At 37.4% G+C, this 19,369-nt stretch overlaps 7 protein-coding genes and 3 non-coding genes across 10 annotated transcripts, besides 4 other annotated features; 9 read left to right on the top strand and 1 right to left on the bottom strand.

Moving 5' to 3' along the window:
• Nucleotides 1-45: 45 nt before the first annotated feature.
• BIO5 (Bio5p) lies at nt 46-1,731 on the top strand (the record flags this gene model as incomplete). The annotated part of the gene is made up of 1 exon (NM_001183233.3): nt 46-1,731. The coding sequence occupies one exon, from the start codon at nt 46-48 to the stop codon at nt 1,729-1,731; it is 1,686 nt and encodes a 561-aa protein (NP_014454.3).
• Nucleotides 1,732-2,947: 1,216 nt separating this feature from the next.
• Nucleotides 2,948-2,968: a regulatory region (Upstream open reading frame (uORF) in 5' untranslated region of HOL1 gene, regulate translation).
• Nucleotides 2,969-3,162: 194 nt separating this feature from the next.
• HOL1 (Hol1p) lies at nt 3,163-4,923 on the top strand (the record flags this gene model as incomplete). The annotated part of the gene is made up of 1 exon (NM_001183232.3): nt 3,163-4,923. One exon carries the CDS (start codon nt 3,163-3,165, stop codon nt 4,921-4,923), a length of 1,761 nt encoding a protein of 586 aa, NP_014453.3.
• A 764-nt stretch (nt 4,924-5,687) lies between these two features.
• Nucleotides 5,688-5,986: a long terminal repeat (Ty1 LTR).
• Nucleotides 5,987-6,403: 417 nt separating this feature from the next.
• Nucleotides 6,404-6,735: a long terminal repeat (Ty1 LTR).
• Nucleotides 6,736-6,774: 39 nt separating this feature from the next.
• Nucleotides 6,775-7,115: a long terminal repeat (Ty3 LTR).
• Nucleotides 7,116-7,131: 16 nt separating this feature from the next.
• On the top strand, nt 7,132-7,215 carry YNCN0020C. Its single transcript has one exon. It is a non-coding gene; the product is annotated as a tRNA-Leu (tRNA).
• Nucleotides 7,216-9,042: 1,827 nt separating this feature from the next.
• On the top strand, nt 9,043-9,993 carry ESF2 (RNA-binding ATPase activator ESF2; the record flags this gene model as incomplete). Its single annotated transcript, NM_001183231.1, has 1 exon — nt 9,043-9,993. One exon carries the CDS (start codon nt 9,043-9,045, stop codon nt 9,991-9,993), a length of 951 nt encoding a protein of 316 aa, NP_014452.1.
• Nucleotides 9,994-10,236: 243 nt separating this feature from the next.
• Nucleotides 10,237-12,229, top strand: NOG2 (putative GTPase NOG2; the record flags this gene model as incomplete). Its single annotated transcript, NM_001183230.1, has 2 exons — nt 10,237-11,046; nt 11,579-12,229. 2 exons carry the CDS (start codon nt 10,237-10,239, stop codon nt 12,227-12,229), a joined length of 1,461 nt encoding a protein of 486 aa, NP_014451.1.
• Nucleotides 11,138-11,411, top strand: SNR191. Its single transcript, NR_132254.1, has one exon. It is a non-coding gene; the product is annotated as an SNR191 (small nucleolar RNA).
• A 472-nt stretch (nt 12,230-12,701) lies between the features above and the next one.
• On the top strand, nt 12,702-14,003 carry POP2 (CCR4-NOT core DEDD family RNase subunit POP2; the record flags this gene model as incomplete). Its single annotated transcript, NM_001183229.3, has 1 exon — nt 12,702-14,003. The coding sequence occupies one exon, from the start codon at nt 12,702-12,704 to the stop codon at nt 14,001-14,003; it is 1,302 nt and encodes a 433-aa protein (NP_014450.3).
• Nucleotides 14,004-15,021: 1,018 nt separating this feature from the next.
• Nucleotides 15,022-16,569, top strand: BRE5 (Bre5p; the record flags this gene model as incomplete). The annotated part of the gene is made up of 1 exon (NM_001183228.1): nt 15,022-16,569. One exon carries the CDS (start codon nt 15,022-15,024, stop codon nt 16,567-16,569), a length of 1,548 nt encoding a protein of 515 aa, NP_014449.1.
• Nucleotides 16,570-17,064: 495 nt separating this feature from the next.
• SNR49 lies at nt 17,065-17,229 on the bottom strand. Its single transcript, NR_132253.1, has one exon. It is a non-coding gene; the product is annotated as an SNR49 (small nucleolar RNA).
• Nucleotides 17,230-17,960: 731 nt separating this feature from the next.
• Nucleotides 17,961-19,301, top strand: LYS9 (saccharopine dehydrogenase (NADP+, L-glutamate-forming); the record flags this gene model as incomplete). Its single annotated transcript, NM_001183227.1, has 1 exon — nt 17,961-19,301. One exon carries the CDS (start codon nt 17,961-17,963, stop codon nt 19,299-19,301), a length of 1,341 nt encoding a protein of 446 aa, NP_014448.1.
• Nucleotides 19,302-19,369: the final 68 nt, after the last annotated feature.

Genomic DNA, 19,369 nt, shown 5'->3' with positions numbered 1-19,369 from the left:
AAAAAAGTTGCAAGGCTTTCATCAGCTATATATAAGTAGCATGGTATGAACAGAGTAGGGGCAGTGTTCCTATTTGTATATGAAAGAAATTTTTTTTTGTCTATTGTTCCAGATCGTCACAGGACGGAAATAAGAATGTCTAGTTCAGAAAGGTCAGAAGTCAAGTTTGACAAGCACTTTAATTGGTGGTCCCTATTAGGTATCGCGTTCTCATTAAGTTGCTCATGGGTCGGTATCTCAGCGTCGATGGCCGTTGGTATTGCCAGTGGAGGGCCACTGCTTATCATCTATGGGTTGATAATTGCTGCTTTTTTCAGTCTCATGTGTGGTATATCTCTGGGAGATTTTGCTGCTATCCTGCCAAACAGCAGCGGTGGTTCATTTTGGGTTCTTAAAATGTTGGAACAAGAATCAGTCACTTTGAAAACCCCTGAGTACGAGGACCCTTCTGACGATGATGAAGAAGTGTTCCTCGAGAATTATTGTCAAACTTTCAACGTGGAAGTTTCTTCTAAATTTCAAAAGGTTTCTTCCATGGTTGTAGGGTTGCTGAACTATTTCGGTGCCATTTTTACTACCGCAAGTATCTGCTCATCTTTGTCAATGAGCTGTATCGGTATTCATAAGTTGTTGCATCCGGACTACGAGTTAAAGCACTGGCATGTTTTTGTGGGTTACGAGTGTATCAATGCCGTTTTGACACTTTTCAACATTTATTCAACTCCGTTGCCCTATATCTCTCAGTTTGGGCTCTATACGTCTCTATTGTCTTTCGCCATGACTTTCATTATTTGTATTGTTTCAAGATCTGACAACACCGTAGACCCATGGCCCAAAGCTTCTAATATATTTGGGAGCTTTGATAATCAAACAGGCTGGAATTCGTCTGGAATGGCGTTTGTTGTCGGTTTGGTCAATCCGATCTGGGCATTTGTTGGCATTGACTCTGCTACGCACATGATTGATGAAGTGGGTTATAGTAAGTCACGTTTCTTAGTTCCCAAAGTTATTATCACTACCATCATTGTGGGCTTTGTAACTAGTTTTATTTATTGCGTTGGTTTGTTTTTCTGCATCACTGACCAAACGGCAGTCGTTGAGTCTATTTTACCTATCGTAGAAATATTTTACCAGGCCACTGGTAATAGGAATCTCAGTGTCTTCCTGCAATGTATGTGTATCACAACAGGTTTTGTTTCAGGCATTGCAAGTGGAACCTGGCAAAGTCGAATCCTCCAATCATTCGGGAAAAGTTACGCACCATTTTATAAAGAGGGTTCCTTGGGAAACAAATCCTTGAAGAAGCTAGCAGTGTTGACACCTGGGTTTAAGTCTCCATTATATGCCCATTTTTTGTCACAAATATGTGTAACGATAATTGGCTGTATATTTATGGGATCTAGTACCGCTTTCAACGCAATTATCACTGCATGCATCACCCTGTTACTAATGTCGTACGCAGTTCCTTCTTTTATATTCCTGTTCGTTATTAAAAAGGAAAAATTCATTCATAGAATCGAGAGTGACGTAAATTGTGTCAGCAGGCCTAACCGTCGTCGTATGTCTATGATTCCTCATATTATATGTATTCTATGGACCTTGTTCTGCCTGGTATTTTTATCTTTCCCATATACACTACCGGTTACTGCAGGAAACATGAATTACACCTCAGTAGTGTATGCAGTAGTTTTCTGCATTATCAGCATCGTTGTTTTCCCTACATGCATCTAAGATGCTGTTGAAAGAAAAACAGTCCTTATAAATTCCTAGGTCGATACTACCTTTTGTAGCTCTATCGTCAGAACTTCTGCCCTCCTGTATCATAGTTTCATAAAATAATTGTATATTTATTACCAGAAGTACCCTTGTATTACAAAACTAATCGCACACCACAAAGAGTAAAAGTAGGTACCATAGCAGCAGCGCTTAACCTATTCTCCGTCAGTATGAATGAAATATGTGGATTTCGATTACGATTCATTATAAGATCAGAACACATAAAGCCATTTTACTGAGCTATCTCAACTGCACAAACCATAACAAGTAAAAACTAGCTAGTGTAATTAGGAGATTATCGAAAGTCCTGGTCAAGCAGCAAGTTGGGCGAAAGTGTATTTTTGGTCCTTAAATAGTCCCGATTATGGGAAAATTACAAGTCATGACAAAATTTATTTTATAGGTGCACAAAATAGTCTGTAGATATTTTAATATCAAAAGAAAAAAGACGTATTCGCATGATAGTATATACCAAAGAAGAACGATTCAGAGAATGAATGTGGACAAGTTTTTTTGAGGAAAATGAAAACTAGAAAATCAAGGATATTGAGTACTTAGTCATTTTTTTCATTTTTTTCTTCGAGAAAATTTCTTTTTCATTACTTACTTATTTTTGCCAAGACATTTTTTTATCTTTTAAAATATATTCAAATAGTTCTTCTCTGAACAGAATTTTTCTCTCTTATGATGTACAATTACTTTCTTAAGTCACATATAATACCACACAATGCAAAAATTTCATGCATCAGCTCTCTAAGCTTTGAGAAATGTGTAGTTTGACGTTTACATCAAGGCCTGGTTGTGTCATATGAAATTCTACGGATATTTTTAGGGAGCTTTCGCCTAGCGAGAACAAAAGCATAACAAAAAAAGTTGCAGTTGATGAAAATTTTCTTTTTAGGATAAAGTTATTTTCCAGACAGAAAATTAAACTAAAGACCTCGCCGTTAACAAACCATAGTAGTTTAGACTATTTCCTAACCTTTCTATAGATTCATTTAATTGTCTATTGTCTTCAATCTAAACGATAAAGATAAATACGCAGTCGAATAAGAAAGAATTATCTGTATCAGTCTCTGAGGTAATATTTACTGAACCTCCTCTGCAAAAATAAAACAAGCCCATTTTGTTGTCGAAAGCGCTAGCATCCTTAATTTTACGATACTATTTCATGCTATTACTACCAAGTTGACATCCCTTATTATCTTATTTATTTGAAACTAGAAGAATAGCAAGTAAACACTAAATCCGAAAGAATCGAAGTATCATATTACAATCTACAGGATATAACAAAACAGCTTCGCAACTTTTGCATTTCTAACGAATATAAAGAAAAGAACTACTATAGAAGAAAGTTTGCGAGTGTGAATCTTAAATTTTTAACAGATGGACAAATATACCAACAGGGATCATCCGGACTATATTCCTGGCACATTTAACATCTATTCTTCCCAAAATTTGGAAAATGGTATTATATACGAATCAAAATTGAAGAAAACCTCCTCAGGAGTCGTCCTAATCCCTCAACCATCATACTCGCCAAATGATCCACTGAACTGGTCTAGCTGGAGGAAATTGGCTCATTTTGGTCTAATGGCCTTTATAACTGCGTTTACCGCCGCTACTAGTAACGACGCTGGTGCTGCTCAAGACTCATTGAATGAGATTTATGGGATATCCTACGATTCCATGAACACAGGGGCTGGTGTTCTTTTCCTAGGTATTGGTTGGTCCACTTTATTCTTGGCTCCATTTGCTAACTTGTATGGCAGGAAGATTACGTACATAGTTTGCACCACATTAGGTCTCTTTGGTGCGCTTTGGTTTGCTTTGGCCAAAAGAACGAGCGACACAATATGGTCTCAGTTGTTTGTAGGTATTAGTGAGTCCTGTGCTGAAGCCCAGGTGCAACTGTCCCTGAGCGACATTTTTTTCCAGCACCAATTGGGCTCCGTATTGACCGTGTATATCATGTGCACTAGTATCGGTACGTTCTTGGGCCCATTGATCGCTGGGTACATATCTGCATTTACCAACTTCCGTTGGGTCGGTTGGGTCGCAGTGATCATATCTGGTGGCCTTTTAATAACTATTATATTTGGCTGCGAAGAAACGTACTTCGACAGAGGCCAGTATATGACCCCTTTGACCAGCTGTCAATCGGGATACGAAGACGGTACCACTTTACAAAACTCTGACAATACGGCCGTGTCGCGCAGGAAACGTCATCTTGACGCTAAATTATCAACTCCTGGAGCCATGGGTGAGAAAGGTGTAGACCTTTCAGAGACGGCTGAATTCGAAGTTAACAATGAAGAGGAAGTTACCATACCTGAGACTCGCGAATTGATTGATGGTTCAAAAGAGCATTTGAAACCATACCCAAAAAGAGTAGCAATATTAACCAAAGCTACTAATTTGAAAGGCTACGGTTTTAAACAGTATTTCAAATATCTAAAGATCAACCTTAGAATGTTCTTATTCCCGCCAGTGTGGTTGTCTGGTATGTTTTGGGGTATTCAAGACGTTTTCCTGACGTTTTATTTGACCACTCAAGAAAGCGCCTACTACGAACCTCCATGGAACTATAGTGATTTTGGTGTCGCAATTATGAATGTTCCCACACTTATTGGAGCAGTCATCGGTTGTATCTGTGCTGGCATTGTTAGTGACTACTTTGTTCTTTGGATGGCTCGTCACAATAGAGGAATTTTAGAGGCAGAATTTAGACTATACTTCTCTATCGCAACTGCAATTATTGGGCCAGCGGGTTTGCTGATGTTTGGTATCGGTACCGCTAGACAATGGCCTTGGCAAGCTATATACGTCGGGTTGGGTTTTGTTGGGTTTGCATGGGGTTGTTCTGGTGATATTGCGATGGCGTATTTAATGGATTGTTACCCCGATATGGTTTTGGAAGGTATGGTTTGTACTGCTATTATTAACAACACGATATCTTGCATTTTCACCTTTACCTGTTCTGATTGGCTAGCTGCATCTGGTACTGAAAATACTTACATTGCTTTAGCTGTCATCAACTTTGGGATTACTGCATTTGCTTTACCAATGTACTACTATGGTAAGAGGATAAGACTTTGGACTAAGAGATGGTATTTGCAATCTGTCAATTTGAGAGACGGTGTGTAATTCAGAGACGTCTTTCTTGTATCTAGTAGATGATAGGAATTAAGTATTTTTTTTTTACCTAACTAGGATTATAATTGCAACAACAAAAGCGCCCTTCGTGAAACACGTGGGATACCGGTTAGGTAATATTACAGTTTCCTTACACACTTACTAAATACGCAACAGAGCATGTTATTAATCGTATATTTAAGTAATAATAACGTATTGACCATTCCTAAGACTGAAGCAGTACCAAGAAATGGCACTTTTTGTTTATATGACATAGTAAAAGTGTTCATTTGGCAGAAAACAAGGGTATCTGGATACTGCAATCCTCATTAGTTGCGGAGAGCTTTTTTAAAGTTTTATTACTTCGATAATGCTTTCCTCCAGAACTGGGCGCGCACTGAAGCCATAAACTGAGTGGTTGTCCCTGTGTATATTCTACAATCGCCTATTTGAAACTTCTGGGTGATAATATCGATTTAGCGATTGGGTTTCTCCCTTCTGAGATTCTGGATAAATGAGATGCTACCCTCACAGTAAAAACAGTACAAAACCTTTGTATAGTTCTAGTCAAATATGAACTCCTTCATTCATGGATTGTATACTATTGTTCTTGTTGAAAGATTCCTCTTGTGATTTTCATGGTGATTTTAAGCCTTTTTTATTGAAAGAATTAAATATTCACTAGGCTGCGATACGATAGACAAACGAAGTGATTGAAACCCGAATTAACGGATATGGCGATTATGTGTGTTTATGATCCCAATATTTGATTGTCGGAAAAAATTAATCATCTATTGGTGTGTACTCATACTACTTGTATCATATACAGTGTAAAATGACGACATAATTGATGGGAAACAGTTATCAAAGTTATTGGATGTTGAATTGCAAGAATTGATGAAGTAATAGGATAAGGAATGACAACGTATAAAATTGAAGGAGAAATAAAAATATATATTATATAGAAGTATCGGGCCCCTTTCGTAGATTCCTATATCCTACAGGATAACTTTTGGTACATTCTGTAGACCTAAGTTCATAGCTTTTATAAACAATTAATCCCAAAAAATGTCTCTTTTGATGATTAGATGTTAAAAGGTGATATTACTGACTACTTGTTCGAAGTGCCTACGCAACACTTTAGCTGCTTTTTTTAAGCAGCGGCAGATGAGGATTTAAATAACGCATAACCAAGAATATACCTAATGAAGTGAAGGTATACAGGCTGTTCTATGGACTTGAATAATACTGGCTACCCTGGCGTCCTAATGTCGTTAAGAAAGTAACTTGATATCAGATTAATCACAAACTTGGTCCACAAAATACCACTTATCTCATATAATCTAAATCTGACTAAAGGGTGTAGGCACGGAACTTCGGACCTAGAGGTATTGCTCAATATGTATATTTCTCAATGGTTCATCTAGGTAAGCAAGGCCTTGAATAATATACTTAATCTTGTCTGTTTCGCAACAATTGCTGAGTACAATAATGTTGGAATAAAAATCAACTATCATCTACTAACTAGTATTTACGTTACTAGTATATTATCATATACGGTGTTAGAAGATGACGCAAATGATGAGAAATAGTCATCTAAATTAGTGGAAGCTGAAACGCAAGGATTGATAATGTAATAGGATCAATGAATATTAACATATAAAATGATGATAATAATATTTATAGAATTGTGTAGAATTGCAGATTCCCTTTTATGGATTCCTAAATCCTCGAGGAGAACTTCTAGTATATCTACATACCTAATATTATAGCCTTAATCACAATGGAATCCCAACAATTATCTCAAAACTCACCCACTCTTCAAATAATGATGTGGTATACTACCTGAAATACGATAAAAAGTGTTGTATTACGGGCTCGAGTAATACCGGAGTGTCTTGACAATCCTAATATAAACAGTCTTAGGGAAGTAACCAGTTGTCAAAACAGTTTATCAGATTAATTCACGGAATGTTACTTATCTTATATATTATATAAAATATGAATCATGCTAAGTGGTGGAAGCGCGGAATCTCGGATCTAAACTAATTGTTCAGGCATTTATACTTTTGGGTAGTTCAGCTAGGGAAGGACGGGTTTTGTCTCATGTTGTTCGTTTTGTTATAAGGTTGTTTCATATGTGTTTTATGAACGTTTAGGATCTCAAAATGTCATACTGACGTATCTCATTTTGAGATACAACAAAAAGTATAAATCTTTGGAGGGTTGGCCGAGTGGTCTAAGGCGGCAGACTTAAGATCTGTTGGACGGTTGTCCGCGCGAGTTCGAACCTCGCATCCTTCAGTATTTTTTTTTATTTTGTCGGGGCCACCAGATCTTTAATGGCAAGACAAAGCGTTTTCAGATACATGAAATACATTGAAGCTATCTTTTTGAAGAAGAATACCTGCGTAGTGTTCTATGATTGTTCAAATAATATTTTAAAATGGTATTTTACTACTGTGTACATTTTATATGCTTAAATAAAAAAGAAAGTAGAGCACCCAATGTACGTGTGGTAAGGAAATAAATGTTCATAATTTTCATTAATGCATCAAACGGGATAAATGTTTTGGAAGAACGCAAATTTTGAAAATAGATTCCATTGGCTCTTGATAGTTGCTTTACGTATATTTTGTTTAGCCTTCTTTCCCTCATATAAGTATGCAGCTCTTCATTTTCCAAACCAGGATGAGATATGGATATATAGTTTCCCACTGAATCTTTGTGTCAATGCTACGCCCATCTTCTGCACGTCAGAACAGAATAACTACCTTGAGAAGAAAAAAAAAATACAAATGGTGGTTACTTGATAATGAATATGCTCTAATTGAAAAGAAATCTCCCTAGATATGATACCGCCCTCGACGACCCGATCTTTGGTATTTGGTAGGACTGTATCATCTTATTCCTCACATCATAGCAATTTTGTTCGTCATAATGTTCCTTTAGTTCTCAGAGTCATATGAATTCTATTTCCATAGAATTTTCCATTTTGAGCAATACGGGGAGTCGCTACCTCGATTCTAAGTTATGCTGCATTGACTTTATTGTGTGATATACATATCGATGTACTAGAAAGGGTTTGGTTTGGCCAAGTTTTTTATTATGAGGGTGCATTTTTTCTGTTTTAACACATTTCTCATGATCCTAATAGAAGGTTGAGTAGAGATGTACATAATATTTTGCGGAAAGTTTCGACACGTTCATTAGGTTCTAAAAAATTATTATTTTTCATAAGCTATTGAGATCTTATCACCTTGCTCTGTAATTCTAAAGTTGTTCTAAAACCGCAATTAATGTTTCAATTTTGGCGCTATTAATAATGATGGATACTCAACGAGGCGTACCAGTAGCATTTTGCCATCTTAACACATTAGCAAACGTTGCTATTATTGATCCTTCCATAAGTAATTTCACACATCCATTTTCGTCCCTAAGATAAAACAAAGTCTCACAATTCGTATATTGATATTTCAAACCCCAAAGCCTGTAGCCTTTTGATTATGACCGACTTCCCAGACGTGGCCATATTGATAAAGGTGCTTTCTGATCAAAGTTAGTATTAAAGAAAGGGTAAAATTCGTAATATCGTAATATTGTAATATGAACCAAAAACGTTCACAATGTGTAGGATGCACTACCAAATAGGTTGCGTTGTAGTACTCATCTCTCGGTTGCGCGACTAGAAAGTTACTAGAAAACTCCGGAATTCCTTATAATATACTGCAATAATGCACATGTATCTTTTCAGTGCAAATTAATTATAGGAACAAACAGATAGCGACAATTCTTTAAGGGCTGCTGGATTGACAACCCCTTCATCGACCATATTTGATTAGCCAGCCACCAAATAGCGTTTCAATTGACAAACTACATTATCTCGTGAAGAATATTTAAACGGTGATATTGGGTCTGTCTGATCACATTTCCAAAGGCAATGACGTGTAAATTTTTTCTTTCTCTTGTTTTATTATTTTGAATTACTTCGTTATAGCCAGCTTTTCTCACATTGCGCAGTAAAACTTTCGCTATTAAGATTTTGAAAAATTTCAACCTGACAAACTACCCATTGCTATGTAAGTACAAAGCAAACAGTTTACTGCAGCAGAGTGAAGTAAATTTTTACGCATGAGTGAAAAAGTAAATAGTGACTTTGAAGACTTTTCCTCAGATGAGGAAACCGATCAACATAACGTCTTAATTCAGACCAAGAAAAAAATTTCTAGTAAGGATGATATCTTCAGTAAGAAGGTAGAAGACATCGAAAGTGAAAACGAGTCAGACATAGAAGAAGAGCAAAAACAAGAAGAAAAAGAGGATGTAGAACAACCAGATAAAGAGAATGGAGAAAAGCTCGATCGAGAAGTAGAAGAACAAGCTTCGTCCACCACTTCACTGGATTTAAAAACAGAAAAACTAAGGCAACTGGTAAAATCAAAGGCCGCCAAGAAGTCTAAACACAAGACTGGGGTGGTATACTTCTCCAGTATTCCACCTTACATGAAACCTGCAAAAATGAGACAAATATTAACTCGTTTTGGTGAGGTAGATAGACTATTTCTAAAGAAAGAGGACGATCAAAAGTACAAGCAAAGAGTTAAAGGTGGAGGAAACAAGAAAAACAAGTATGAAGAAGGTTGGGCCGAGTTTATTAGGAAAAGAGACGCCAAATTGTGTGCGGAGACGTTGAACGGGAACATTATTGGTGGCAAGAAAGGTACTTTCTACCATGATGATATCCTGAACGTGAAGTACCTCCCAGGTTTCAAATGGGCAGATTTGACTGAACAGATTGCCCGCGAGAACGATATCAGACAGGCCAAGTTGGAGATGGAAATCTCGCAGGCCAACAAACTGAACGCGGAATTCATTAGAAACGTGGAGCAAAGTAAGATGATACAAAACATTAAGAACTCTAGGAAGCGCGCCGGAAAAGAAGGAGAGTCTGCAGATTCTCACCCTCACAGGGAATTTAAACAACGTCGTGTGGAAACAAGCCGTGCCAATGCTCCCTCTGATATCAAGCAGCAATCCTCTGGGTCCAAAGACTTGGGTAATGTTCTCACCAATTTACTATAATATAGAATCAATAACAAATATATAAACACAACCTGTCATTTAGCACGTTTTTTTGCCCGATGCTCATCGCAAAAATTTTTCGCTTGAAGAAAAATTTTTCACTTTTCTTCTTTTTGGGCATATAAAGAAGCGTAGAATATATAAAAGATATTTACTACTTGTTAGTACTTTCCCTTAAGTGTTAACTTTGAAGATCTGTTGACTTGCAGCAAAACCACTAAATATCAGGGGAGGAATAATACAATGGGTACTGGTAAGAAAGAGAAATCTAGACGTATTCGTGAAGGTGACACCAAAGATGGTAATCTTCGTGTGAAGGGTGAAAATTTCTACAGAGACTCCAAGAGAGTCAAATTCCTGAATATGTACACTAGTGGGAAGGAGATCAGGAATAAGAAAGGTAATTTAATTAGGGCCGCTTCTTTCCAGGACTCCACAATACCGGATGCGAGGGTCCAACCAGATCGTCGTTGGTTCGGTAACACAAGAGTGATATCTCAGGACGCACTGCAGCATTTCAGAAGTGCATTGGGTGAAACCCAAAAAGATACATATCAAGTTCTTCTGAGAAGAAATAAGCTTCCCATGTCATTGTTGGAAGAAAAGGACGCAGATGAATCCCCAAAAGCCAGAATTTTGGATACCGAAAGTTATGCTGATGCGTTTGGGCCCAAAGCCCAAAGAAAGAGACCACGTCTTGCTGCATCCAATCTAGAGGACTTGGTCAAGGCTACAAATGAAGACATTACCAAGTATGAGGAAAAGCAAGTCTTAGATGCCACATTAGGACTAATGGGGAACCAGGAAGACAAAGAAAATGGGTGGACCTCCGCAGCAAAAGAAGCTATTTTCAGTAAGGGTCAATCCAAACGTATTTGGAACGAATTATATAAAGTCATCGATTCGTCTGACGTGGTAATACATGTTCTAGATGCAAGGGATCCATTGGGTACCCGTTGTAAGTCCGTGGAAGAGTATATGAAGAAGGAAACACCACACAAGCATTTAATTTATGTTCTTAATAAGTGTGATTTGGTACCTACCTGGGTTGCAGTATGTTAACTTTTTTTTTTTTTTTTTTGATTCTTTCCAACCAAGAGGATAGCACGAGAGATTTTTTTTTTCGATAGAGTATGATTTTTATTACCAAACCTTTTTGTCAGGGTGCTTCTCTATCCGTTTTAGGATAAACTTATCTACAGAAGTGTCTGTTACTGTTTTGGAAGAGTAATACTGTTCGCTTATCCATATTTCCCCGTTCTGGGGAAGCCTCATGGGTAAATTAGAAGGACAACCTTTGTTTTAAAGGTATACCTTCGCTTTTTAGAACAGCGAGGATCTTATGAGTTGAGCTTTTGTTATTTGAGACTTTATCTCGGGCTCCATACAATATGTTCGTAGTAAAGATCCTCACAATTTTCTACTTTTTTTTTTTTTTTAGTTTAATCCACTCTTCGAAACAATCAATCTCGGCTATAACAATGATTATTACATTCTCTTGGGGCAAAAGATTACCTATTATGAAACAAAATGTATTTTTTACTAACAGAAGGTTTTTTTTTTTCAATTCTAACTTTACAAGTAGGCAGCTTGGGTCAAACATTTGTCAAAGGAACGTCCAACTTTGGCGTTTCACGCATCTATTACCAACTCTTTCGGTAAAGGTTCGTTAATTCAGTTGCTACGTCAGTTCTCACAGTTGCATACTGATAGAAAGCAAATATCTGTAGGGTTTATCGGCTATCCAAACACTGGTAAATCGTCCATCATTAACACATTGAGAAAGAAAAAGGTGTGTCAAGTTGCACCAATCCCTGGTGAAACTAAGGTCTGGCAATATATTACTCTTATGAAAAGAATTTTTTTGATTGATTGTCCAGGTATTGTGCCGCCTTCTAGTAAAGACTCCGAAGAAGACATTTTATTCAGAGGTGTTGTCAGAGTCGAACACGTCACACACCCAGAACAATATATTCCAGGTGTTTTAAAACGTTGTCAGGTAAAGCACTTGGAAAGAACTTACGAGATCTCAGGATGGAAGGATGCCACGGAGTTTATTGAAATTCTGGCAAGGAAACAAGGTAGATTACTGAAGGGTGGTGAGCCTGATGAGTCTGGTGTTTCTAAGCAAATATTGAATGATTTTAATAGAGGTAAAATCCCTTGGTTCGTCCTTCCACCTGAAAAGGAAGGGGAAGAAAAACCAAAGAAGAAAGAAGTTGAGAAGACGGCATAGAGGTAAAAACGGACAACCGGTGTATAATATTAATTTAAGATTACAAGTGATTTTTTTTTTCTTTTTTTTTGTTATTTTTTTTTTTGTTCTTATTATATGGCAGCAAACATTCTTGGGGAAACAACATAGATGGGTAATTATTTAGTTTATAAAGTATAATATTCCAATAGAAAACTTAAGTTCGGTAATGATATAGCCCTCTCTATAGTATAAGGTAAATCTCATTATACCAGTCATTCCAAACGGAATTCGGTCCTTACCCGCTGCTCGCTCTTTTTTCATCATTATGATATTTTCTTTATTGAGTCTTTTCAATTATAGTAGTAGAATGATAACTGACAAGAAAGATCAGTTTGAAGTTTATTAGCGTGTCTCGTTATCAGGGCTTCCTTGTTTTTCATACTGGAAATACTTCGAACGATTAGAAACAGGCAACTCAATTTTATACATTTATAAAGGGTCAAAAAGGATTATGCAATCTATGAATGTACAACCGAGGGTATTAGCTGTAGGAGGTGAGCAGTTTTTCTCTCAGAGGCAGGCTTCTGAACAACACCAGCAGCAAAACATGGGACCTCAGGTGTATTCGCCAAAGGTTAATAGAGCAAGAATGTTTCCTCAAGGGATGCCTGTAAATACAATTAATGGCTCTGTTAATCAGGAGATGAACAATGCCTATCTTTTGAAGCAGAAGAACGAGCCACTGTTAACTCAGCAACAACAGCAACAGCAACAACAACAGCAGCCATTTAATATAGGAACGCCTGTTTCGGTGGCTAGTTTGCCGCCCGGACTGAACGTTCTGCAGCAACAACAACAGCAGCAACAACAACAGCAGCAACAGCAGCAGGGAGTGGGACTCAATCGTCCCTTGGCTTCCCAGCTACCCAAGCATTTAACCAACCAAAGTATGCCACCGATCTTTTTACCACCCCCAAATTATCTTTTCGTTCGCGATGTCTGGAAGTCCAACCTTTACAGTGAATTCGCCGTTATAAGACAACTGGTCTCGCAGTATAATCATGTGTCAATCAGTACTGAGTTTGTGGGGACTTTGGCTAGGCCGATCGGCACTTTCAGGTCGAAGGTCGATTACCACTATCAGACAATGAGGGCCAACGTAGACTTCTTAAACCCAATACAACTTGGTCTTTCCTTGAGTGACGCCAACGGCAATAAGCCTGACAACGGTCCCTCAACGTGGCAGTTCAATTTTGAATTTGACCCAAAGAAGGAAATCATGTCCACAGAATCGTTAGAATTACTCAGAAAATCAGGTATCAACTTCGAAAAACACGAAAATTTAGGCATCGATGTATTTGAATTTTCGCAGCTTCTAATGGACTCTGGTTTAATGATGGATGATTCTGTTACTTGGATCACATACCATGCGGCATATGATCTAGGTTTCCTGATCAACATTCTAATGAATGACTCCATGCCCAACAACAAGGAGGATTTCGAGTGGTGGGTCCATCAATACATGCCCAATTTCTACGACTTAAACCTGGTGTATAAAATAATCCAGGAGTTCAAGAACCCTCAATTGCAACAATCTTCACAACAGCAACAGCAGCAGCAATATTCACTAACCACACTTGCCGATGAGTTAGGGCTACCAAGATTCTCTATATTTACTACTACAGGCGGCCAGAGTCTATTGATGCTTCTATCCTTCTGCCAATTGAGCAAGCTGTCTATGCATAAGTTCCCAAACGGTACGGATTTCGCCAAGTACCAAGGTGTCATATACGGTATTGATGGGGACCAATGATCATTTATGTACTATATGTATACACAATTTTAAAAAAAAAAGTTTAAAAGCAACATCAGCTTATGATTGGACATGTAGTAATACAGATTGGTTCTTCGATGCAATAAGCACTCTTCCACAGGAGATTGATGCGTTATTCCCGTATAGTTATCGGTCACGTGCGCTGTAGTTTGTTTAACCATTTATTTTTTCTTGGAAATTTTTTCGTCCAAAGCAGCGAAAAACATCAGGTGGCGATTAATGAAAGAATGACATATTGCAAGCAGCATAACCGTCCATTCCAGGGATAAGAGGAAGTACAAGCTTCTTTATTAATAGTTCTAGAGTGACTACATTATTTCAGATTAGGCAATATTACCTTTTCGTACCGTTTTTTTTTCCTGTCCACTGTTACTATTGTTACGGTTAAAAGTTCTATCGCAACCGGCGGACGTTAAACTAAGTCATTTGTTTTTTATCCCATTACTGTTTCAAAAAAGAGCAATTCATACCTAATTTGTACAAAACGAAGACTGTACAAGTGGTAGTACTTGACATAGGATATTTTGCTTGAGTATTAGAAGAATACGAAAAACTTCTTCAGTTTTCTAGTTACCGTTAGTACCAAAACTATTCTAGAGGAAGAATAAACAGTAAGATATTGCTTTAATTTATTTATATCACCTACCACAAGCTTTCGTTTTTTTACTCTGTTTAATTCTTCAAGTTGTGTTTTTTCCCTACATTTTAATTCATTTTTGCCCATTTAATTACATTTTTTTTTTTGTTTTATTATTTTCGTTCAAACCTCATTTTCTTTCAAATATTCAATTAGTCAATCATTTTACAGAGAATCTGTTGAAAACTTATTTTACTGATACATCTTTATTTTTCGTTGATTTTTAAAGAGAAAAAGATCACGAAGAATACTACAAAACCATCGCATTTTTTTTTTCAAGTGTGTTATAGTTTTATTACCTTGTCACTAATAGTTGCATTTGAAGTCATACCCTCGAATAGAAGTATCAAATAAAAGAAAATGGGTGTTACCGTTCAAGACATATGTTTTGCCTTTTTGCAAAACTACTACGAAAGAATGAGGACCGACCCTTCCAAATTGGCATATTTTTATGCAAGTACAGCCGAGTTGACGCATACTAATTATCAGTCCAAGTCAACAAACGAAAAAGATGACGTTCTTCCAACGGTGAAAGTTACTGGACGTGAAAACATTAATAAGTTTTTTTCTAGAAATGATGCCAAAGTTAGGAGCTTGAAACTAAAATTAGATACTATAGATTTCCAGTACACTGGGCACTTGCACAAAAGCATTCTGATCATGGCCACGGGTGAAATGTTTTGGACAGGAACTCCGGTCTATAAGTTTTGTCAAACATTTATCCTGCTACCATCCAGCAATGGGTCTACGTTTGACATTACCAATGATATAATCAGATTTATTTCCAATTCATTCAAGCCTTATGTCTTAACAGATGCTTCTTTGTCACAATCTAACGAGGAGAACTCTGTCAGTGCAGTTGAAGAAGATAAAATAAGGCATGAGTCCGGAGTTGAAAAAGAAAAAGAAAAAGAAAAATCACCAGAAATATCGAAACCAAAGGCCAAAAAGGAAACGGTCAAAGACACAACTGCGCCAACTGAATCGTCAACTCAGGAAAAACCAATTGTCGATCATAGTCAACCTCGGGCTATACCCGTCACTAAAGAGTCCAAGATTCACACCGAAACGGTACCATCTAGTACTAAGGGCAACCACAAACAAGATGAGGTCTCTACAGAAGAGTTAGGAAACGTTACTAAACTAAATGAAAAATCTCACAAAGCCGAAAAGAAAGCTGCACCAATCAAGACAAAGGAAGGCTCTGTTGAGGCCATAAATGCTGTTAATAACTCTTCTTTGCCCAACGGTAAAGAAGTTAGTGATGAAAAACCGGTACCTGGGGGCGTAAAGGAAGCTGAAACTGAAATTAAACCAATAGAGCCACAGGTTTCCGACGCCAAAGAATCCGGCAATAACGCTTCAACACCTTCATCTTCTCCAGAGCCCGTTGCGAATCCACCAAAGATGACATGGGCCTCAAAGTTGATGAATGAAAACTCCGACAGAATTAGCAAAAATAATACCACGGTTGAATACATCAGACCTGAAACACTACCCAAGAAACCGACTGAAAGAAAATTTGAAATGGGGAATCGGAGGGACAACGCTAGTGCTAACAGCAAAAATAAGAAAAAACCAGTATTCAGCACCGTTAACAAGGACGGCTTTTATCCAATCTACATTAGAGGTACAAATGGCTTAAGAGAAGAAAAATTGAGAAGTGCCTTAGAAAAAGAATTCGGTAAAGTTATGAGGATAACAGCTGCAGACAATTTTGCCGTCGTCGACTTTGAAACTCAAAAGAGCCAAATCGATGCTTTAGAGAAGAAGAAAAAGTCAATTGATGGTATTGAAGTATGCTTAGAAAGAAAAACAGTAAAGAAGCCCACGAGCAATAATCCTCCTGGCATATTTACTAATGGAACACGTTCTCATAGAAAGCAACCCCTAAAAAGAAAGGACTAGTCAACCACAAGCCTTTTAAAAAGAAAAATTGAAAAAATAATAAAAAAATTTGAAAAAGAAAAAAAAAAATCATAAAACCAATCTTAAGAAAAACCAAAAAAAAACCGCTAATTAAAATCTAAAAAATTGAAACAAGAAACTGTATGATTAGTAACTAATATACTGGCGCGGAAGGGAATGAATGCCATTTAAATGAGATGATTATGAAAATATAGCGTAGAGTAGATGCGCGAAACCGAGGCAGAAAAGAAAAAGAGACAAGTTAAAAATTGAATATAATGATATATGGGCACTTTCTTCTGTGCTAGGAAACGGAGGTAGAAGGGGATAGCAAGCTTGAGCAGTAATTAAAAAAAAAAAAAAGCATATTGATAGATAGCTCATTTGTAGTTAACTGACGACATTTATGTACATAATTAAAATAGAAGAAAATTTTCAAAAAAAATTCTCCTGGCGATTGTTAGGGACAAGAAAACAAGCCATGTTGTAACCAATAAATGTTACACGCCTTCAAAATAAAAAAAAGATGGACAAAAGAGATAAATCTTTTGCTTTTTCTTACTCTGTGTTGTTGTCAACAAAGACAACAAACGTGTGAATAATCTACGGGATTCGTTTACCATAGGCTACCTAGAAATGGCATAGTCATGGAGATAAAGTCCCATGATATTGTAAACTAAATTGAAAGTAAAATCAAGGAAAAAACAAGTGAGATTGCAATAAGCAATCAAGAGAGAAAAGTTTTTTGACTGATTTTCGACTTGCTTTTATACCGATTTTGAAAAGTCGCGGGGAAAAGCTGGCAATTATTTTTCATTTTTTTTCATTAGGGCTAGAAGTTGCTAAGAGCAAACAAACTGTTACTTGAAAGGTTTTCCCACGTTGGTAGCTACATATGCAAGAGTCTTATGTATCGTATCTAAGTGCCACGTAGGGGATTCCCATCATTTGATGATTTCCAAATATAATACCTGTAGAGAGCGGTGGAGCAAAAGTCAAATTTTAATCGCAACTGCAGACAAGTCAAGCTGAGGAAATTGTGGATGATCTCTTGTTTCTTTTGATATTCACCACAACAGAAGTGAAGAGTGTGATTGCGGTTACTACTGACCACGAAGCAATGCGTTTAGTAGTGAAAAGAATTACTCATACTCTGGAATCGAAATTCCGTTGGAAAAATTCGCTTTGTAGTGAAAAATAAAGATGTCAATAAAGGGTATTGAGAATTTCCAATGGAATTATCAGCAATAGATGATAGAAAGTAGCACAGAATTTGGCTTAATGGTATATAAACCGTAGGGTCCTGGTAAAATTACATGGGAAGGATCCTTAGGCAGTAGGGAAAACTTATCAGGACAATTGAGTTATATTAACGTATTATATATTTTAATATGGGAAAGAACGTTTTGTTGCTAGGATCTGGTTTTGTTGCACAACCTGTTATCGACACATTGGCTGCTAATGATGACATCAATGTCACTGTCGCATGTAGAACATTAGCCAATGCGCAAGCATTGGCCAAGCCCTCTGGATCCAAGGCTATTTCATTGGATGTTACCGATGACAGTGCCTTAGACAAAGTTCTGGCTGATAACGATGTTGTCATCTCTTTGATTCCATACACCTTCCATCCAAATGTGGTAAAGAGCGCCATCAGAACAAAGACCGATGTCGTCACTTCCTCTTACATCTCACCTGCCTTAAGAGAATTGGAACCAGAAATCGTAAAGGCAGGTATTACAGTTATGAACGAAATTGGGTTGGATCCAGGTATCGACCACTTGTATGCGGTCAAGACTATTGATGAAGTTCACAGAGCTGGTGGTAAGCTAAAGTCATTCTTGTCATACTGTGGTGGTTTACCAGCTCCTGAAGACTCTGATAATCCATTAGGATACAAATTTTCATGGTCCTCCAGAGGTGTGCTACTGGCTTTAAGAAACTCTGCTAAATACTGGAAAGACGGAAAGATTGAAACTGTTTCTTCCGAAGACTTAATGGCCACTGCTAAGCCTTACTTCATCTACCCAGGTTATGCATTCGTTTGCTACCCAAATAGAGACTCTACCCTTTTCAAGGATCTTTATCATATTCCAGAAGCCGAAACGGTCATTAGAGGTACTTTGAGATATCAAGGTTTCCCAGAATTTGTTAAGGCTTTAGTTGACATGGGTATGTTGAAGGATGATGCTAACGAAATCTTCAGCAAGCCAATTGCCTGGAACGAAGCACTAAAACAATATTTAGGTGCCAAGTCTACTTCTAAAGAAGATTTGATTGCTTCCATTGACTCAAAGGCTACTTGGAAAGATGATGAAGATAGAGAAAGAATCCTTTCCGGGTTTGCTTGGTTAGGCTTGTTCTCTGACGCAAAGATCACACCAAGAGGTAATGCTTTAGACACTCTATGTGCACGTTTAGAAGAACTAATGCAATATGAAGACAATGAAAGAGATATGGTTGTACTACAACACAAATTCGGTATTGAATGGGCTGATGGAACTACCGAAACAAGAACATCCACTTTAGTTGACTATGGTAAGGTTGGTGGTTACAGTTCTATGGCCGCTACTGTTGGTTATCCAGTTGCCATTGCAACGAAATTCGTCTTAGATGGTACAATCAAGGGACCAGGCTTACTAGCGCCATACTCACCAGAGATTAATGATCCAATCATGAAAGAACTAAAGGACAAGTACGGCATCTATCTAAAGGAAAAGACAGTGGCTTAAATAAGAAGAAATGTATCAAAAGGTTTATCATACGTAACAGTAACGGCACTTTATAAATCTTTCTTTAG

Source organism: Saccharomyces cerevisiae, chromosome XIV (genome assembly GCF_000146045.2).
Source record: "Saccharomyces cerevisiae S288C chromosome XIV, complete sequence".
In the NCBI taxonomy this organism is placed as follows: domain Eukaryota; kingdom Fungi; phylum Ascomycota; class Saccharomycetes; order Saccharomycetales; family Saccharomycetaceae; genus Saccharomyces; species Saccharomyces cerevisiae.
The sequence above is the reverse complement of the archived record's forward strand: the minus strand, read 5'-3'. Positions and strand labels throughout refer to the sequence as shown.